Genomic DNA, 16604 nt, shown 5'->3' on the forward strand with positions numbered 1-16604 from the left:
GAATAGAAAGGAATGCTAACTTGTGAGTTATCGCTGGAAACTCCTTTTAGCTTTAAACCTGTGGATTTTTCAAGATTTTTTTGCAGAAAATCATTGAGATCTTGATCTCTTTTCGAAATATTTTCGAATCCAGCAAAGGAATGCCTTCCTTCGTTGATCCTTAATGATTGGTTATTTTGAAAACTTATTTTAACAGTACCATCAAGATATTGTTGAATATGAGTAAGATCAAGTTCATCAAAAACAGGTTTAACAAGAGGAGATTCTTGTTCCAACAACCATTCAGTGGGAAGCTTAACGTCTTGCCATTGAATCATTTTTGGAACTTGAACTTTAGCATCAGGAGTTGAACATTGAATTAACATAGTTTTACCAGAAGGTTCTCTATGATTTATAGCACCAGGATTTAATTGAGTACCCAACAATCTGTAATAAATGTGGTAAATCAAAGTAAAAGGCTTACTACCTTCTTCCATGACATAACCAGATGAAGCAATATTTAAAGTTAAGGCTTTAACAATATTAGGATCATCCAAGGCAAGAGTAAGATCAGGATAATAGTTAAAATAAACAAGACCATCATACAAAGAAGCAGTAATTATACCAAGAATGGTATCTTTAAAATTTTTAAATCTAGCATCACGTAAACACATGAGAACAAAAGCATTAATACCCTTTAGGGTGAGTGGTTTAATAGCAACTTAAACCATACCAATATGCAAATAACTAAGTTTTTTTAGCAATGAACTCATTAATATTTCTTTTAGAAAACAAGCAACATTTTTCATGAACTCTGAAAATAGAAAATGTTTGTTCAACAGTTCTCACTTTGTAAATGGGATAGAAAGTAGTTTTAACAAAACTAGTCTTATAAACAGATTTAGTATCAACTTTAGGAATATTCCATTTCCGAAAATCAGGGATCTCATGTTCTTCAACAATGTGATCTTCTTCATTTACGATAGCAGGAGGACAACCAGTCCTGGAGCTGACAGAGGAGTTGGATGTTGGATCTCCACAACTTATCCATACTATCCTAGGTTCAACACTCAATTATCATGTTTTTCTCACAACCGTTGCATTTCGTAACACATACCCTAACCAACCTTATACCTCTCATGCCCTACACGCCCTCTCTTGGCTCAAACGGGCCTTACAATTCGGTTCTAGGAATTCACTTTACGACTAGGGTAGCGCCAACGACGGTAAGAATGGAACACAACAACAGAGTATCAAAGGTTCGAGCAGACACGGATAAGAAACAAAGACACAATCACACTATCACTGGACAGAAAAGAGTGACTTTGATACCATAAAGGGGGAAGGTGACGTATAGCTGAAGGGAAGAGACAGAAGCACAATGTATAATTTAGTGAATGTAATGTACGTAGCTTAAAAATAAATAACTTGAAAGTAAGAACAATAGTAAGGCGGTAGAACTAGTCAAGTAGTATATATGAAAATAGTTCAAAGTAAATGAAAGCAATTTAGAACCGTCTGTTATAACGGTAATCCGTCCAAAGTGGCGGTAGCAACAAGTAGAATAACGAACATAAAACTGAAAATACTTGTTATTGAAAGTATAATAAACACTTACAGTAGTAGTGAATATAGAGATGCTGACAAGACATTTTTTAATGTCAAAAAATATTTTTTATTATTAATTTAGGTCACGTGGACATTAATTTAGTATTATTTATTCCTGTCGTTTGTCACTTTAGCTTTCTCCGTTTATGATGTAACAACAAGGACCAAAATGGGAAATGTTTTTCAGGATAGAGACTAAAAGAGGTACAAATAAAATGCAGGGACTAAAATGAAAATAGCCTGAAAATGTAAGAACTAAAACGTGCTTTCCATCCAAAAAAAAGAAAAAGAAAAAGAAAAAAGAAACAACACACACATACTTCTGGGCCCCTAATAAAATCTTATTAGCCCAAAACCTTTCTCCTAATGGGCCCGTTACTCAGCCCAATTTCCACATCCAATATTTCTTGCTTTTTTGGGGTGGAGAATCAAAATGTGAAATTTCACATCATATAGATACTATAGTAATATTTCTGATACTCATAAAGTCAAAAAAATTCAGATCATACACCTAATTTTGGAGCTAAAAAAAAAATGTGGGCATGTAATGTATGGATCTCCTTTAGCTTACTCTGGTGCGTGGCATCAGTTATTTCAGTTAGTGCACTGTCCCAAGAAGAACCCCAACTGGGTTCTGTTCGTGTAGTGTTCCAGGTTCTTATTTTTTTTCGATTATTTTAATGTAATTTGGTTTGGTTTTAGTTAAAATTTTTGTTGGGTTTTAATTTATTTATGTGTGTAACAATTTTGGAAAACAGACAAACTATGGAGACATCGAATTCGGTTTCTTACCAACCGTTGCACCCAAAACTGTTGACCACATTTTCAAGCTTGTTCGGTTGGGATGTTACAATACCAATCACTTTTTTCGGGTATTTTAATGATTTTTTGATAAGCTGACTATGCTGTATAATGTACTTGTTATTTGAATTTATGTGTGTAATAATGGGATTAGTGTGTACTGTATTTGTAGGTTGATAAGGGGTTTGTTGCCCAAGTGGCTGATGTTGTGGGTGGAAGAACAGCCCCAATGAATGAAGAGCAAAGAAGAGAAGGTGAAAAAACTGTTGTTGGTGAATTTAGTGATGTCAAACATTTAAAGGGTGTTCTTTCTATGGGGAGGTAATGTAAATGTCTTCTTTGCTAAAGCAAATTTTTTTTTTTTTTTTTTGGGTTGTTTATAACTTATAATTTAGCTTATATAATTGTTAGTGCTATGATATTTCCCTGTTTAGTTCCTGTGTGGTTTATATTTTTTGCATCCTAAAACATAATGTATTACCAGCTTTACCTTTTTTTTTTTTTTGGGATACATGCTCAGTTGATTTTTAAAGCAAAATAAACCAATTCAATAGTTACAACCTAGGAAGCACCGACATGGACACGGACACGGGTACAGGGACTACATAACGACACAAGAACTTTCTAAAAAATTACAACATGAAATGGCCGGTATGACTCCGGTACGGCATCCTAAATGAAGTGTCCATGGGATGGGGATTTGAACCCTAGAGGTTTCTATTGGAAAAACTAGGAGGTGCCTTTTGAGCTACAAGGCTCTTGGCAAGCAAAATATCCCAATGGAAAAAAGTAACACCAAACAAACACTTAGTTGGTATTGTCTTCCTCAAAAGCGTTAATTTTGTCACGCTCATCGCCGGGCTAATTCACACTGTAGAAATAGTTTTATTGGGAGTCTGTTCTTTGAGGGAAACACAACAAGAAATGCAGATGAGATTAAGGGAGGCATTTTACAGTTTTATAAAATCTGTATTATGAGACACTAAACTGGAGACCAACACTAGATGGGCTGCAATTGAAAATACTTGAGAGTGAGGAGGCAGTTGGGTTGGAAAGACCTTTCGAGGAGGTGGAAGTTGTAGAAGCAGTCAAAACTATGAATGGAGACAAAGCATGAGGCAGTTTCAATATGATGGCCTGGGCATCAGAGGTTTCATGAGATATCAAAAAAATCACTGGGACTCCTACATTTTCAATGTTGAAGTTTCACTTGGTAAATTAGAAGATAGTTTGTTAGCCGATTCAATATCATGGTCTGTGCATTTGTAGTTTCCTATGTTTTAATAATGCATTACTGGGAAAGTGGATTTGGCGCTATGCCATGGAAGAAGACACAATATAAAGAGCAGTAGTAGATAAAAAAATATGGGTATCATTGGAGAGATTGGGTTTTGGGGGTGATCAATGAACCTTATGGATTGCCTCTTTGAAACATATTTGCAATGGCTGGGAGAGGTTCTCTAAATTCATCAAGCTTGAACTGGGTAGTGTATTTCATATTTGTTCTTGGCATGATCCATGGCATGGGGTGGTGATCGTTAAGGAGGCTTTCTTGCAGTATTTCAAATAGCCCAAAATAAGGAGGCTTTGTGATGGACTATATTTGATGGAATAGTGTAGCTAATTATTGGGACATTATGTTCACTAGATTGTCCATGATTGGGAATGAAGTTTTTACATTCTTTTCTCTACCTTCTCTATTCCACTAAAATTACTAGAGATGGGGAAGACAGAATGTGTTGGAATCCCACTAGGAGATGTATATTTAAGGTTAAGTCTTATTATCAGGCTCTTACTAGCAGAAGCCCTCATTTCTTTTGTGGAAAAGCATTTGGAGTGTTAAGATTCCTACACAAGTAACTTTCTTCACATGGATAGCTGCTAGAGGAAAGATTCTCACTATGGATAATCTACAAACCATTTGCTCATTCATTGGGATTATGCGCATAGACTATGGTCATTGGTGGTTTGTTTGTTCAAACTCCATTGGATTATGCCAAAAAGGGCAGTGGATTTGTTGGTTTGTTGGAAAAGGGCTTTGGCAGGCATCATTTTGCTTACTTATGGGGGGAAATTCCATTATTCATCATGTGGATTATTTGGAGAGAATGCTACCAATATACTTTTGAAGGGGTTGAGGGTTTGCCTTTAGAGTTAACTTTGTTTTAATTACACTCCAGGCATGATTGGATGGCTGCTTTGAGTGGTCACTCCTTTTCTATTTTGGAGGAATTTCTAATTTGTGAAAAAAAAAAAAAAAAAATGGTGGCTCGAAGAGATTTGTGAAACTTTAGATGACATTGTAGCATCCTTTGTACATGGTTATGCTTTTCTAAAAATAAATAAATAAAAATCTTTGATTACTATCAAATAAATAAATTGAAGTGTTACATGCATCGTAAGGTGTCACACTGTCTGTTAGCTTGGGACATTAGAGTTGATTACCAAAGATAGTTGTTAGCTATGAGGGTTGAAATGTCATGTGGAAGCAAAACCAACCGCATACTGGCTTTACTGAAGCATATTAAGTCTTTTAATTCTTCTGTTGGTTGCTGAGTTCCTCTGAAACTGAGGGTCAATCTATTTTCTATTTTAATCAAACCATTTGTGTGCAGTGTATGGTCAAGCCTAGGAGACAGCTACAACCGATTGGTAGATAGGATATAAAGTTTGTATGAATGCTATGCGATAGTAGCAAGTCAATTGTATTTTGTTCTGATTGTATCTGCAGTATGTCAGCTTTATTTAGAATTCTTTATAGTCTTGCATGTTCTTGTCTATTTTTTGATGAATTAACTTATTCATTAAAAAAAAGTGGAAATGAACACTTCTAGAGGTGAAAAAGTGCAGGAATTCTGCTGCTCATTGTGAATCAATACTTAGGGTTCAGTAAAACTAAAATAATTGTTTATAAGGAGTCAGAAGTACCTATATAATTCTGAGACAGTCTAGGGTGATTGATTGTGAGACTTGTTTGGTATGAGGTATTTTAGGGAGGATGAAAACTTGGGGAAGGAAAAGAGGAGAGAGATTGCAATTTTCTTCTGTTTGGTAGGGAAGAAAACTAGGTGGAAAGAAAGTACTCCCTGGACCCACTGAATGTTCCCCATCCAAAAGTGAGAAAATATGGGAAGAAAATGTGGAGGGAAGAAAATTGTACTATTTTGACCCTTATCTATCTGCTTAAAATGTTCCTGCCTGCAAGTTCCATTGCACCAAGGCCAAGACCTACTTTCTTGACCCCTTCTCTTGCCCCTTCCGAGAACATTCTTTCTGCAACTTATTTTCATCATCGACATGGTCATTTTGAGCACTAGGTGTTGATCTTCCAATTGAGGAGTGGAGTCTTGGGCCAGTTATGCCTCCTAAATGGGCTCTGAGTCTCCAGAAACAGGTCAGATTTCTGGTTAATTGCCAGGTGGGTGGTCAACCTGTGCTTGAGATCTAAGTTAAAGACAGGTTTAGGGTTTTGGACCAGAGACTTGTTGGGACTGACGGATTTGGTTATCTTAATCTTCGCTAGCTAGATTCTCCCATTTAGAGAGAAAATAGAAGCTAGAGAAAGAGAAGGTGTTTTTGTGTGAGTTTGTGTTACAGTAAATTGTATAATAGTAAATTAACACAATTGTTATTTCTTTTCTTTCATTTTTCTTCTCAACCAAACAAAGGAAAGTTGTTGGTATTTTCTATTCTTTCATCTCTTTTACTGAACATACATGATGGAGAATTGGTATTTTCTCCATCCTCCCTTTTTTCTATCCTTTTGTTTTTTCATCCTTACTTCCAAACAGACCCTAAAAGATAAGTTGGAGGGTGCCATCCGGATGGAAGTAGTAGGAGCCTATTTATATATGATATAGGCCTGAACAACGAAAGCATTTCAATATTTCTGATTTCTCCAAAGCTCTGCCTTTGGAACAGTTAGAAAGGAAATTTTAGATTCTGTGCTAAACTTACTTTCTGGTTCTCTATTTTTGGTCAGTTTGACAGCTTAAATTTGTGAAATTCAGTGTCTAATGGGGTTTGAATTGTTAACCCAGTGGTATTGGCACCCTTTGTGGAGCCCATGTCTAGGGTTTGAAGCCTACCTCCCTCTTCCCCTATTTACCTAGCCAAAATAATAATAATAACAATAATCTTAATACTTGCTTGGTATACCCTTGGATTACATCTTCAAAATGTATTGAAGAATAAGAACCAGATCATCACAATGGGACTGAGCTGAATACTTCATACTGATCTACTCGTGATTGTAAAATATTCCATGGTGGTCTATAGTCACCAACATATGAGGATAGACCAAGTTTGGTTAGAATTCATGTTTTATGTTTTCCTCATGAACAATTTATCAGCCCTCTCTTGCTCATAACTTTATCACAGCATCATGTAAAGAGTCATTTAGAGTGTTAAAGATATTGGGTTTATGTTAATGTAATGCCCAAGAGGTCAAATATGTTGTAAGCTCATGTAGGGCTAACCCTAGCTCCTATATACACTACTAGGGTTCATTGTAATAAATAATTGAGAATACAGTAAAGATGTAGCCCTTAGGGCATTATCTCTTGGGCATAGTCCATCGAGCTGAACCATGTAACTCTTGTATTCTTCTCTCTTTCCTGCTTCCGCATTTCTATATTATGTTATTCTCGTCTTTAACAGTTGCATTTGACTTTAATCTTCTATGGACTTCCTCATTTAGTTCGAAAGTTTGACAGGTTGATTTTTACTTTGGTATAGGTTTGAGGATCCCAACAGTGCTCAATCCTCTTTTTCGATGCTTCTCGGAGATGCTCCTCATCTTGATGGCCAGGTTTGCTAGTTACACTTGCCAGCTTTGATTCAAAGATATTTTAGTATCTCGTATGATATGATTGCTAATAAAATGGCTGACGTCTTCAGTATGCAATTTTTGGACGAGTTACCCGAGGTGAAGAAACATTGAAAAAGTTTGAGCAGCTCCCTACTCGTCGTGAGGGTATTTTTGTAATGGTAATATTCAGTTGATCACTCTCAATAGAATGATCTGAAATCTCGAACTGGTACAATTTTCTCCGGCCTTCTGATTGAAAATATATTTTAATGATGAACGACTATGGCAAGTTTTTTTGAGTTTGTATGTGTCTCTTGCAGAATTTCCCATGTGATATGTTAGTAGTTAACCCTCTTCTGATTATTCTCTCTGATAACCAATATTATTTTTATCTTTTCCCAATGTATTATCTTTTCTACTATACAAGATTTGCATCTTAGACCTCTAATCAAACTCCACTGGACCCCTTTACCATCTCATCTAAAGCCTAGGTTTATTGATGCTGTCATTTGATTGTAATATGTACTATAGTTTTACCATGAAGACAGATAATCATGTCATGTAAATTTCAAGAAAGCGATGTTTGTCCTTGTCCCATTCTTTCATGTGGGACCAGCTCTGGTAATGACCATTTCATTCACTTGGTACAACTTATATTGGTTTAGGTAGGGAACCTGAACTTACTGCATTCTTTTACAGAGACTAACATCTGATTGGAACGCTTAAATCATTGTCATGTTAATCATGTGATTTTCAGTCTGATTTATGAATCTTTGACTGGGATTTTTTGATGAGACTGGTTGAACAGTGATTCTCATGCCTCTTACTCTGAAACTTATGCATCAAGAAGCAGTGAGGATGATCCCATCCTAGTCTCTCTGACTTTAGTATTCTTCCATATGTAAATCCCATTAGTTCCATGCAGTAAATCTGGCCTTTTCTTTGTCCGGCTAGTTTGTCTGCTTCTGAAATTGTGCTGTTACATCACTTTGTTAGCATTTTAATTATTCATTCTCGGCACTCAGCTAATTTTTCTCTCTTTTTTCCGTTATTTCAGCCAACTGAACGCATCACCATCTTATCAACGTACTATTATGGTGAGAATTAAGCAGCCTGTTAATTTGATCTTGTTTGTGCATTTTCTGGTAACTCGCCTTTTTATTTCTATTGATATAGATAGAAACAGATTGCATTAGTATCTTCCCTATATAGATGCAACCTACATACCCTTGACATCCAGAGAAAAACTTCTCTAGATTTTCCCAATGGGGTTTACAAGCAGGATTGGGTTTTCTAGGAAAGCTTGTTATAAAATTTTATATACATATTATCACTAGATTCACTACAATGTAAATTAGTGGGCAGATCACCTGCATGGATCATTTTAAACTGCAAAGCTATCTGAAAAAAATTGAGCAGTGTTTATAGCTAGTTATGATGAGTAGGAAGAAGATTAAATTACGATAGTCAAATCAGCATGGACTATATGCCAATAATAGAAACTAATAGCTGACATGCAATAGAGATTGGGTTTTATTTTCTTATCAATTAAAAGACTTCCTAGGTTATTATGAGAAAATACTGATTATTATATAGCTGTCTTGTCAGTGGATTTTGATAATAGAAAGAAGAAATGAGTAGAGTAACATGATAGAAAAATTGCATTTTACTCGATGTAATTCTTGTTGCTTGTCTTTTTTATTTATTTATAGATACTGAGATGGAGAGCTGTGAAACGGAGAGGTCAGTTTTGAAAAGAAAGCTTGCTGCATCTGCTGTTGAAATCGAAAGACAGGTAATGAGGAATCCTACAAGATTTATACAGTTCAGACTCTTGAAGACATGACACTCTTGCGCCCCAATGTCTGGGATCATTTGTACATGTAGAAAAACTCTCCCCTACTTACCTAAAAGTACAGAGTTATGAAGTGTTCTGCATTCCGTCAAGATAACTAACACATCATTATTTCGAGTCACGGTTCTTATGCAAGGAAACATTTGCTTATAGACACACGATATTATTGATCAACAAAGACAAAAACAGCCGTTATTATGTTTATATTTTTGGGGAGTTATTACGCATGATACCTTGTTTCTGTGTTGAAACACAGCATGTGTGCTTCTGTCTGCTTATCTTCCAATTAAATTTACTTGACAAAAATGCTTTATTGTCTGACTTGGCCTTGTCTTGTGTTTTTTTCTTGCAGAGAATGAAATGCTTCCCTTGATTTTGCAAGCATGAGCCTGATCATCAAGAAGAGATGGTACAATTACTGTAAAGTTCTCCAGTTCTAACAGCAGAGCTCCGCGATATGATGTTTACTCAAAAACAAGAACCTGTATTTTAAGTTTGAATTGAATAGGCTTGTGTGAAGTAGTCAAGAAGCACGAACAACGAGCTCACTACTACATTTTTACCAATATGAACCGGTTCATTCATTGCATGAATAGACCAGAGCTGGTGTGTAATGAAGCTAATGGCTCAGAATTCATGTTGGAACTTGGATCATCGTCTTGGTGAGCTCAGAATTGACTCCTGGGTTGTGTGACAGCTGAAATTGTTCTGTAGCATGAGAGCAAGCCCATTATAGACTGTTAATAAAGCCCTATGCATTGAGGTCTATTAAGTTGCATGAGGCAATTGCCTTTCTAAGGACTTTCCCCGAATGCATGAAACCATGGTAGTTATAAATTTTTTTACCCAAAAAAAAAAAAAAAAAAAAAAAGGATAGTATAAAATTTAGGTAAAATATACTTATACTTTGCAGTGGTTTAAAATTGCACTCTTTTAAGGTGTGTGTATATATATATATATATATTTTAACTTTACTTTTTTCTAGTTAGTTTTAAAATTGCACTTATTTAAAAAAAAAAAAAAACTATACCAAATGAGCACTCTAATGTTGTTTTATTGACATCCCTAGGTTTTTAATTTTTCTGATCATGTCTCATGTCATTCATTTAATCAAATATATCATGTAATTTTTTTTTTTAAATTTTTTATGAGCTATTTTCATCTACTTGTTAAAATCATTAATGCTACTTAGGCTAAATCTGGATCCAGCGTTTTGCATTTCAAAATCTGGCGTTTTTTTTTTTTTTTTTTTTTGTGCAAGCGTTTCAGCTTTTACCATACAAAGTATACTGTTCATGTACTGTTTACAGGACCCACAACCACTTTATTTTAAAAAATAAAAATAAAAATGGGTCCCACAGTATTATTTACACATTTAAAAATTATTTTGCTACAGTGTTTTTAATTTTCAGCAAAATAAGCTCTATCCAAACGAAACCTTAGTCAAATAAGTTAAACGCAACCTTACTTGTTTAGCCACACCCCTCTCTAATCATACCCATATGGTGTCAAATTGTCACTATGCTTTGTTTGATGTTAATATTTTCTAGAAAATGAGTCATTTACCAAAAAATATTTTCCACAAAACCATCTTATTTTTCTATGTTTGGTAGCAACCTTACATGAGTTGGAAAAAAATAATCTAATTTCCTTTATTTAACGTGCTATGAGATATAATTGTTTTCCAAAACAAATTAGCAGAAAACAATCTCCAAAAAATAAGCCATATTTTTACATTAATTAATGACAGTTTTCCTTTTAATCATTTTTTATGATACTACTAAACACTGAAAAATGTGAAAAACTATCTTCACATAGCGATGACTAACCCAAGTGGACACTGAGAGAAGTGGATGGGAGTAGTTGACTAGATCAATTGATAGCACAGAATGTGACTCTAAACTTTGGGGGGGAGTGAATAGAACTGTTAGATAAGGATAAAGATTTATTGGTAAAGGGAAGAGGATGGTCCTAAACTCCTAATCCTAAGCCATCTCCTCCCTCCTGACAGAGCACCGAAAGAGGGATGGAGGACATGGACATTGGACCATCATAGAGTTATAAATGGGATTTTGGCTCCAAATACACAGATGGGTTCATTGTTTATGGATGTTTTGAGTTTTGATGTCAACATCAAAACTCAAAATGACTTCCAGGCTTATAGCAAAACCTTTCATCAAGATTTTAGAAGTCACACAACCATTCTACAAATGGTGGTAAAATGTAATTAGGGAAAACGGAGTCATTTTTCAGTTCTTCATTTTACGGATATGGAAACAGCCAAAATGAACTTCTGTTTTTTGAGAGGGGAAAACTGGAAATTTTATTATTGTAAGCCATCTAAATCAACTTGAAGTACTACAGAATATATGTTTGTAAAAAGAGTTGACATGTAATGGGACCAAGTGATGAACTAGTTTGGAAGAAAGTTTTGTCAATCGTGATTACTGAAATGAGTATTCACATATATTGTTGTTGGAACATTTTAATATTAAATAATTAAAATGAGTAAATGTTATAAAATAAATGTAAAGATGTGGAGTGAATATGGAAGATGAAGAGTTGTGAAAAATGTTTAATCCCACATTGAAAAGGAGAGAGACTTTTTTATTCTTTTTAATTGTGGTGATTAATGGGCTAACATGAATTGTCTCAGATATTGGGCTAGATACGTGCGCAAGGGAGAGGGGAAGAGTGGAGGTATCAAAAATGGAAATGAATCAGCCCCTTGGATCCTCCTACTTGACAGTCCATTCAGTAAGTAACTCCAGCCCATCAGATTAATATCCAACAATTAATCTTATAACACCCATTACATCAGAATAATTGGACCTAATTAATTAGAATAAATTGGGTAGTAATTTCGTAAGGCCCATTGAGCCTATAAATAGACTCATTCAGACCCAATCCATCTGGTGGAGCTTTGGGCTTGAACACTTTGTGCAGAGGTTGTTCTAGCCATACAACATTTGTTGGGCTGTTGTATCCTGGGGGAGACAAGTCAGAGAAGGTCTGCACAAGTCAGAGAAGGTCTGCACCGGTTACAAGAGTTAGCCAACCAAGGGCTTGAATCTCCTTAAAGAGAGCGAGTGCCGCGCCTCAGTCCAAATAGTGTTGTGTATTTCCTTTCTTTATATTAATAATATTCAGAAGTACTATTCAGTTTCTCTTTGTGTATTATTTCCATTATTATTGTGTTTGCACCAACAATTGTTAATCATATAAACTAATGTAAAGAGTTTTATAGTTCAATTAGTTAACATTTCTTGGCGTTTTTAAAAAGAGATATCCAAGTTCAAATCTCTCATCCCAACTATGGAATTATCAAAAAAATAATCAGATAAACTAATTAATACTTCAATAGAATATAATTTATTTTAAAGATTTAATAAGTCATGCGGTTATTAATATACGTGGATAATCTTCTAAACTATCACAAAAAGGATTAAAAGAAAATTTTTCTCGTTTTACATTTACATGACTCAACCAAGAATTGAATTGGCTAAATATTTTTAGCCACGAGTTTTTTTTGTGTGTGTGTGTGTGTGTGTGTGTGTGTGTGTGTACAATTAGGATAAACCAAAATGAATGGCGTACAACAAAGTGGAAAAACGATCACATGTATAACCAGGCCAAGTTGGAAATCACAATCACAATCACATGTAAGCCATGGTATTGAGAGCAGGTCGGTCATAACCTTTTCACGCTACTATACAAACAAGTTGAAAGCGATTTGAACGTGTCTCAAATTCCGATTCACGAAAACGTAGCATGTGCTTCCAGCTTTTAATGAAGCCAAACCATGATTTTTCGCAGAACTTGAGAGGAAAAGAAGAAGAAAAAGTCACCCACAATCGAGCATGGAGGGTATTGAACATTTGCCACTTGGCAGCACCTCAATTCCAGTAGTACAGGGGCTCCCCCTGAATTTTGAGTCCTCTCAATAGATGCAGACTGCAGACACAGTTTTGGCTGACTTTTTTGGATGCTGCAGTCTTATCATGCTCCACTTTTTATAATGATTTGTCTTCAACTAAGCCAAGGGGGAATATTATCACATGAATAAAACCTTAGAGACCTCTCATCTCATGTGTGATCCATGAGATCCTCGGCTCTAATTTTGAAGTCAATGCTTTGAAATTGTTCTAGTTGTTTCCAAATCTCATATGTGATCCATGAGATCAGGGGTGGCGCCACCTTAAGGCCAGCGTGGTCCTAGGACCACTTTAAGGCCAGCTTTTTATAATAATTTTATGCCAATAAAATTAAATTTTACTCCATAATTTGTTCTACATTCAGTAGATGAATGATTGCTTGGTTATGTACATTGAAAAAGATGTAGCTTGTAGCATTGATAATGAGACTATAATGCAACGATTTCAAAATATGAAAACTCGTAGAAAGCAATCGTAAATTTTATGTATTTGCGTGTTTTTTTATTATTGTTGTTGTCAATATATGAATTTCTCTTTTTATTAGATTATATAATTTATGCTTCTTAAAGAACACCTTGAGAAAAATTCCTGGAGCCACCACTGCATGAGATCCTCAATTCTAATTTTGTTCAATAATTTGAAACTTGTTTAGTTGTTTCCATATCTCCTATGTGCATCCATGAGATTGTTTAGTTCTAATTTTGTAGTCAATATTTCGAAATTGGTTTAGTAATTTCCAAACCTCTCATATGATACATGAGAATTGAGATCCTTGGTTCTAATATTGTAGTCAATACTTTGGGTTTCAAGGGATTTCTCACTGTCATACTTAATCTGTATGGCATAGGGGATTACATATTTCGTGGGGATTAGTTAGGTACCTAACTCTATGTTTGAATGGAGCAAAATGAGGGAAAAGTAGAGGACATATAGGACAATGGAAAATAACTAGAAAGTAGTCCTACCAAGAGCATGTTTGGTGCACTTTAATAAATCTTGTAATGGAATTCTTATTTATGTGGAATAACTACATAATCGTTTGGTTAGATTTTATGACATGTTATAGTTATTCATTACGAATTATTATTCCTTAAATTGAGGAATAGCTATTTGTCTCTTTTGGTATGTTTGGTTGGGGTGAAATGATAGAAAGGGAAAGAAAATAACAGAGGAAGATTTTGGTTTTTTAGGGGGGGGGGGGGGTGGGGGGGGTGGGGTTGTGGGAGTTTTCTTTCTAGGCCCACATTTAAGAAGAAAAAGTTTTCTCTCCAATTTGGGGAGAAAACTAGAGAAAAGTGGGAAAGAAGTGGGTTTGACAGAAAATTACCCATTTGCCTTCCCCCTTATTTAATGTTGTTGTTGTTGTTGTTGTTGTTGTTTTTTTTTTTTTTTTTTTTTTTTTTACTTCCTCTTTCTTTTGTTGGCATTGAAATTGACTTTGTTTTGATGTTTTGCTTTTTGGTTTTGTTTTCATGTTTTGCTTCCTTCTTCAAACAATTAAAAAAAAAATTCAAATCAAACATAAACTTATTATTATTAGTTTTTCTTTTGCTAGATGTTTTATTAATTGTGTTAGTTTGTAAGTTTGTAGTAATTAAAAAAAATTAATTTTTATAAACTATTAAAAATAGTTTTTTATGTAATAAGGGCATGAGAGTAAATTTTTACAAACTACATTTTTTATCCTCTCATTTTTTTACCTAACCAAATAAAATAGTTTTCTATCTCTCCACTTTAATTTCCACTCCCTCGACCAAACACATGAAGGGAAACTAAGGTCTTATTTGGGAGGAGGGAATGGAATGGAATAGAAAGGAATAAAAAAATCATTTTAGAATATTCTTCCATTTTCTTGTTTGAGAGTTTTAATAGAGGAAATAGAAAGCTTATTCCCTTATTTGAGAGTTTAAGTGGGAGGAAATGGAATGGGTATGAGAGAATACTCATTCCTCTCTATTCCCTTAAAACTTCAAATTTTCATTCCTCCGAAATTGAGAGGAATGGGAGAGAATGAAATTAGATTAAATAATTTTTTTACTAAAACTCTCAAAATGCACCTATATATTCAACTTTTAATTTTAAAATAGGAGTCTAATAGTGATATTGTCATAAAATAATTCCATTCTATTCCCTCCATATTGCTCCCAAACAAGATTATTTACATTCCATTCTTTTTCATTCCTTTATTTTTAAACATCCAATCAAGGTTACTTAATTCCATTCCATTCCATTCATTTCCATTCCATTCCTTTATTTAAATACATTCTTTTCCATTCCATTCCCTTATAATCATTCCATTCTATTCCATTCATTTATGAACTCTTAAACGGACCCTAAATCTTTTCTATCCACCAACTTTTTCACCTTCTCTCCGTTTTTTATCTTCTTACTTTTCCATTTTCCCAAGCAAATGGGCTTAAAAGAGATGTAATAGCTATTTCTTAATATTTAATACATTTAATAACTTTAGAAATTATTATATTTTCAAAAATAGAAGTTTGTGGCTTTATTCTTATAGTTATTTCACATCCAAACTTATTGATATGAATAATTATTCCATTATATCACATTTTATTTCTAGTAATACAAATTTTCATCCTTAACTTAACTATCATTCAGTGTACTAAGCATATCCTAAATTTTAGTATATTTTAGACAACTTCCCTTTTAGTCTTTTACTTTCCTCACTTCTCTCTTCATTTGAAACTGAAAGCTCAAAATGTGTGAAAACACAAGAGCTTGTTTAGACCCCCAATTTAAATTACGGCTTAGTTGATTTTACACTAACTTAATACTAAGTGCGGAATAGTGTAAACACAAGCATACAAACACGAGAGCTACTCTAATCAATATTTAAAACAACACAGCAGTAAAATGAAATGAACAAAAGTAGGGAAGAGAGATGCAAACACAAAAAACACCAAGACGTGTTATCAAAGAGGAAACCGAAGAATTTTGCAAAAAACTTCTCTGTCGCCCTCCAAGCAGAAATCGATACACTAGGCAATCAGTTGGGATACATGGGATAGCAAGAAACTCTCTAAACCTAATCTACTTGTTGTACCTAAGCCCTCCAAGCTCCTACTCCAACAAGACTTCTTGGAACCGTGTCTTGTCTAGCTCTCCGGATCCCGCAACAAGTTCCATGTTGCATCTGCCATCCTTGGCTTCTTCCAATGTTTCCCAGCAGCACCAAAACCTCACTGGACACTCTCAAAAGGTGTGATAAGTGTTTGAATTATTGACCTCTCAATGATATGGAAATGGAGAGGTAGGAGATGAGGAAATTCCACAAACAAATGTGTAGAGAATTGTTGGAATAACAATTTTTAACTCTTAATTGTTTTAGCTAGAGTTTTCTCTCAGAAGCTCTCTCTATCATTTGTGGGTAATATGGGTATATATAATGAGGGTACAGAAAGTGTGTATCAGACAGCACAGATTGGCAAAATAGAATGTCTCGCGGGACGGCCTTACCCGCGAGATACTCGCGAGACACAACTGTCTCCATTTGTACAGACTCTTCTCATTCCAGTCATGTGCAAGGCACATGCTTCACTTCGCGGGAAGCTTAGTCACGAGACACCCGCAAGAAGTCTTCTGGCTTCACTTGCTT

At 34.8% G+C, this 16604-nt stretch overlaps 1 protein-coding gene across 1 annotated transcript; it reads left to right on the forward strand.

Moving 5' to 3' along the window:
• The first annotated feature begins 2033 nt into the window (after positions 1-2033).
• LOC115982972 (peptidyl-prolyl cis-trans isomerase CYP23) lies at positions 2034-9821 on the forward strand. Its single transcript, XM_031105741.1, has 8 exons — positions 2034-2241; positions 2346-2459; positions 2561-2709; positions 7126-7198; positions 7288-7377; positions 8256-8295; positions 8911-8993; positions 9406-9821. Exons 1-8 carry the CDS (start codon positions 2122-2124, stop codon positions 9424-9426), a joined length of 690 nt encoding a protein of 229 aa, XP_030961601.1. The 5' UTR covers positions 2034-2121; the 3' UTR covers positions 9427-9821.
• The last annotated feature ends 6783 nt before the right edge of the window (positions 9822-16604 follow it).

The sequence above is a fragment of the Quercus lobata genome, chromosome 3, assembly GCF_001633185.2.
Source record: "Quercus lobata isolate SW786 chromosome 3, ValleyOak3.0 Primary Assembly, whole genome shotgun sequence".
NCBI classification, from domain to species: Eukaryota; Viridiplantae; Streptophyta; class Magnoliopsida; order Fagales; family Fagaceae; genus Quercus; species Quercus lobata.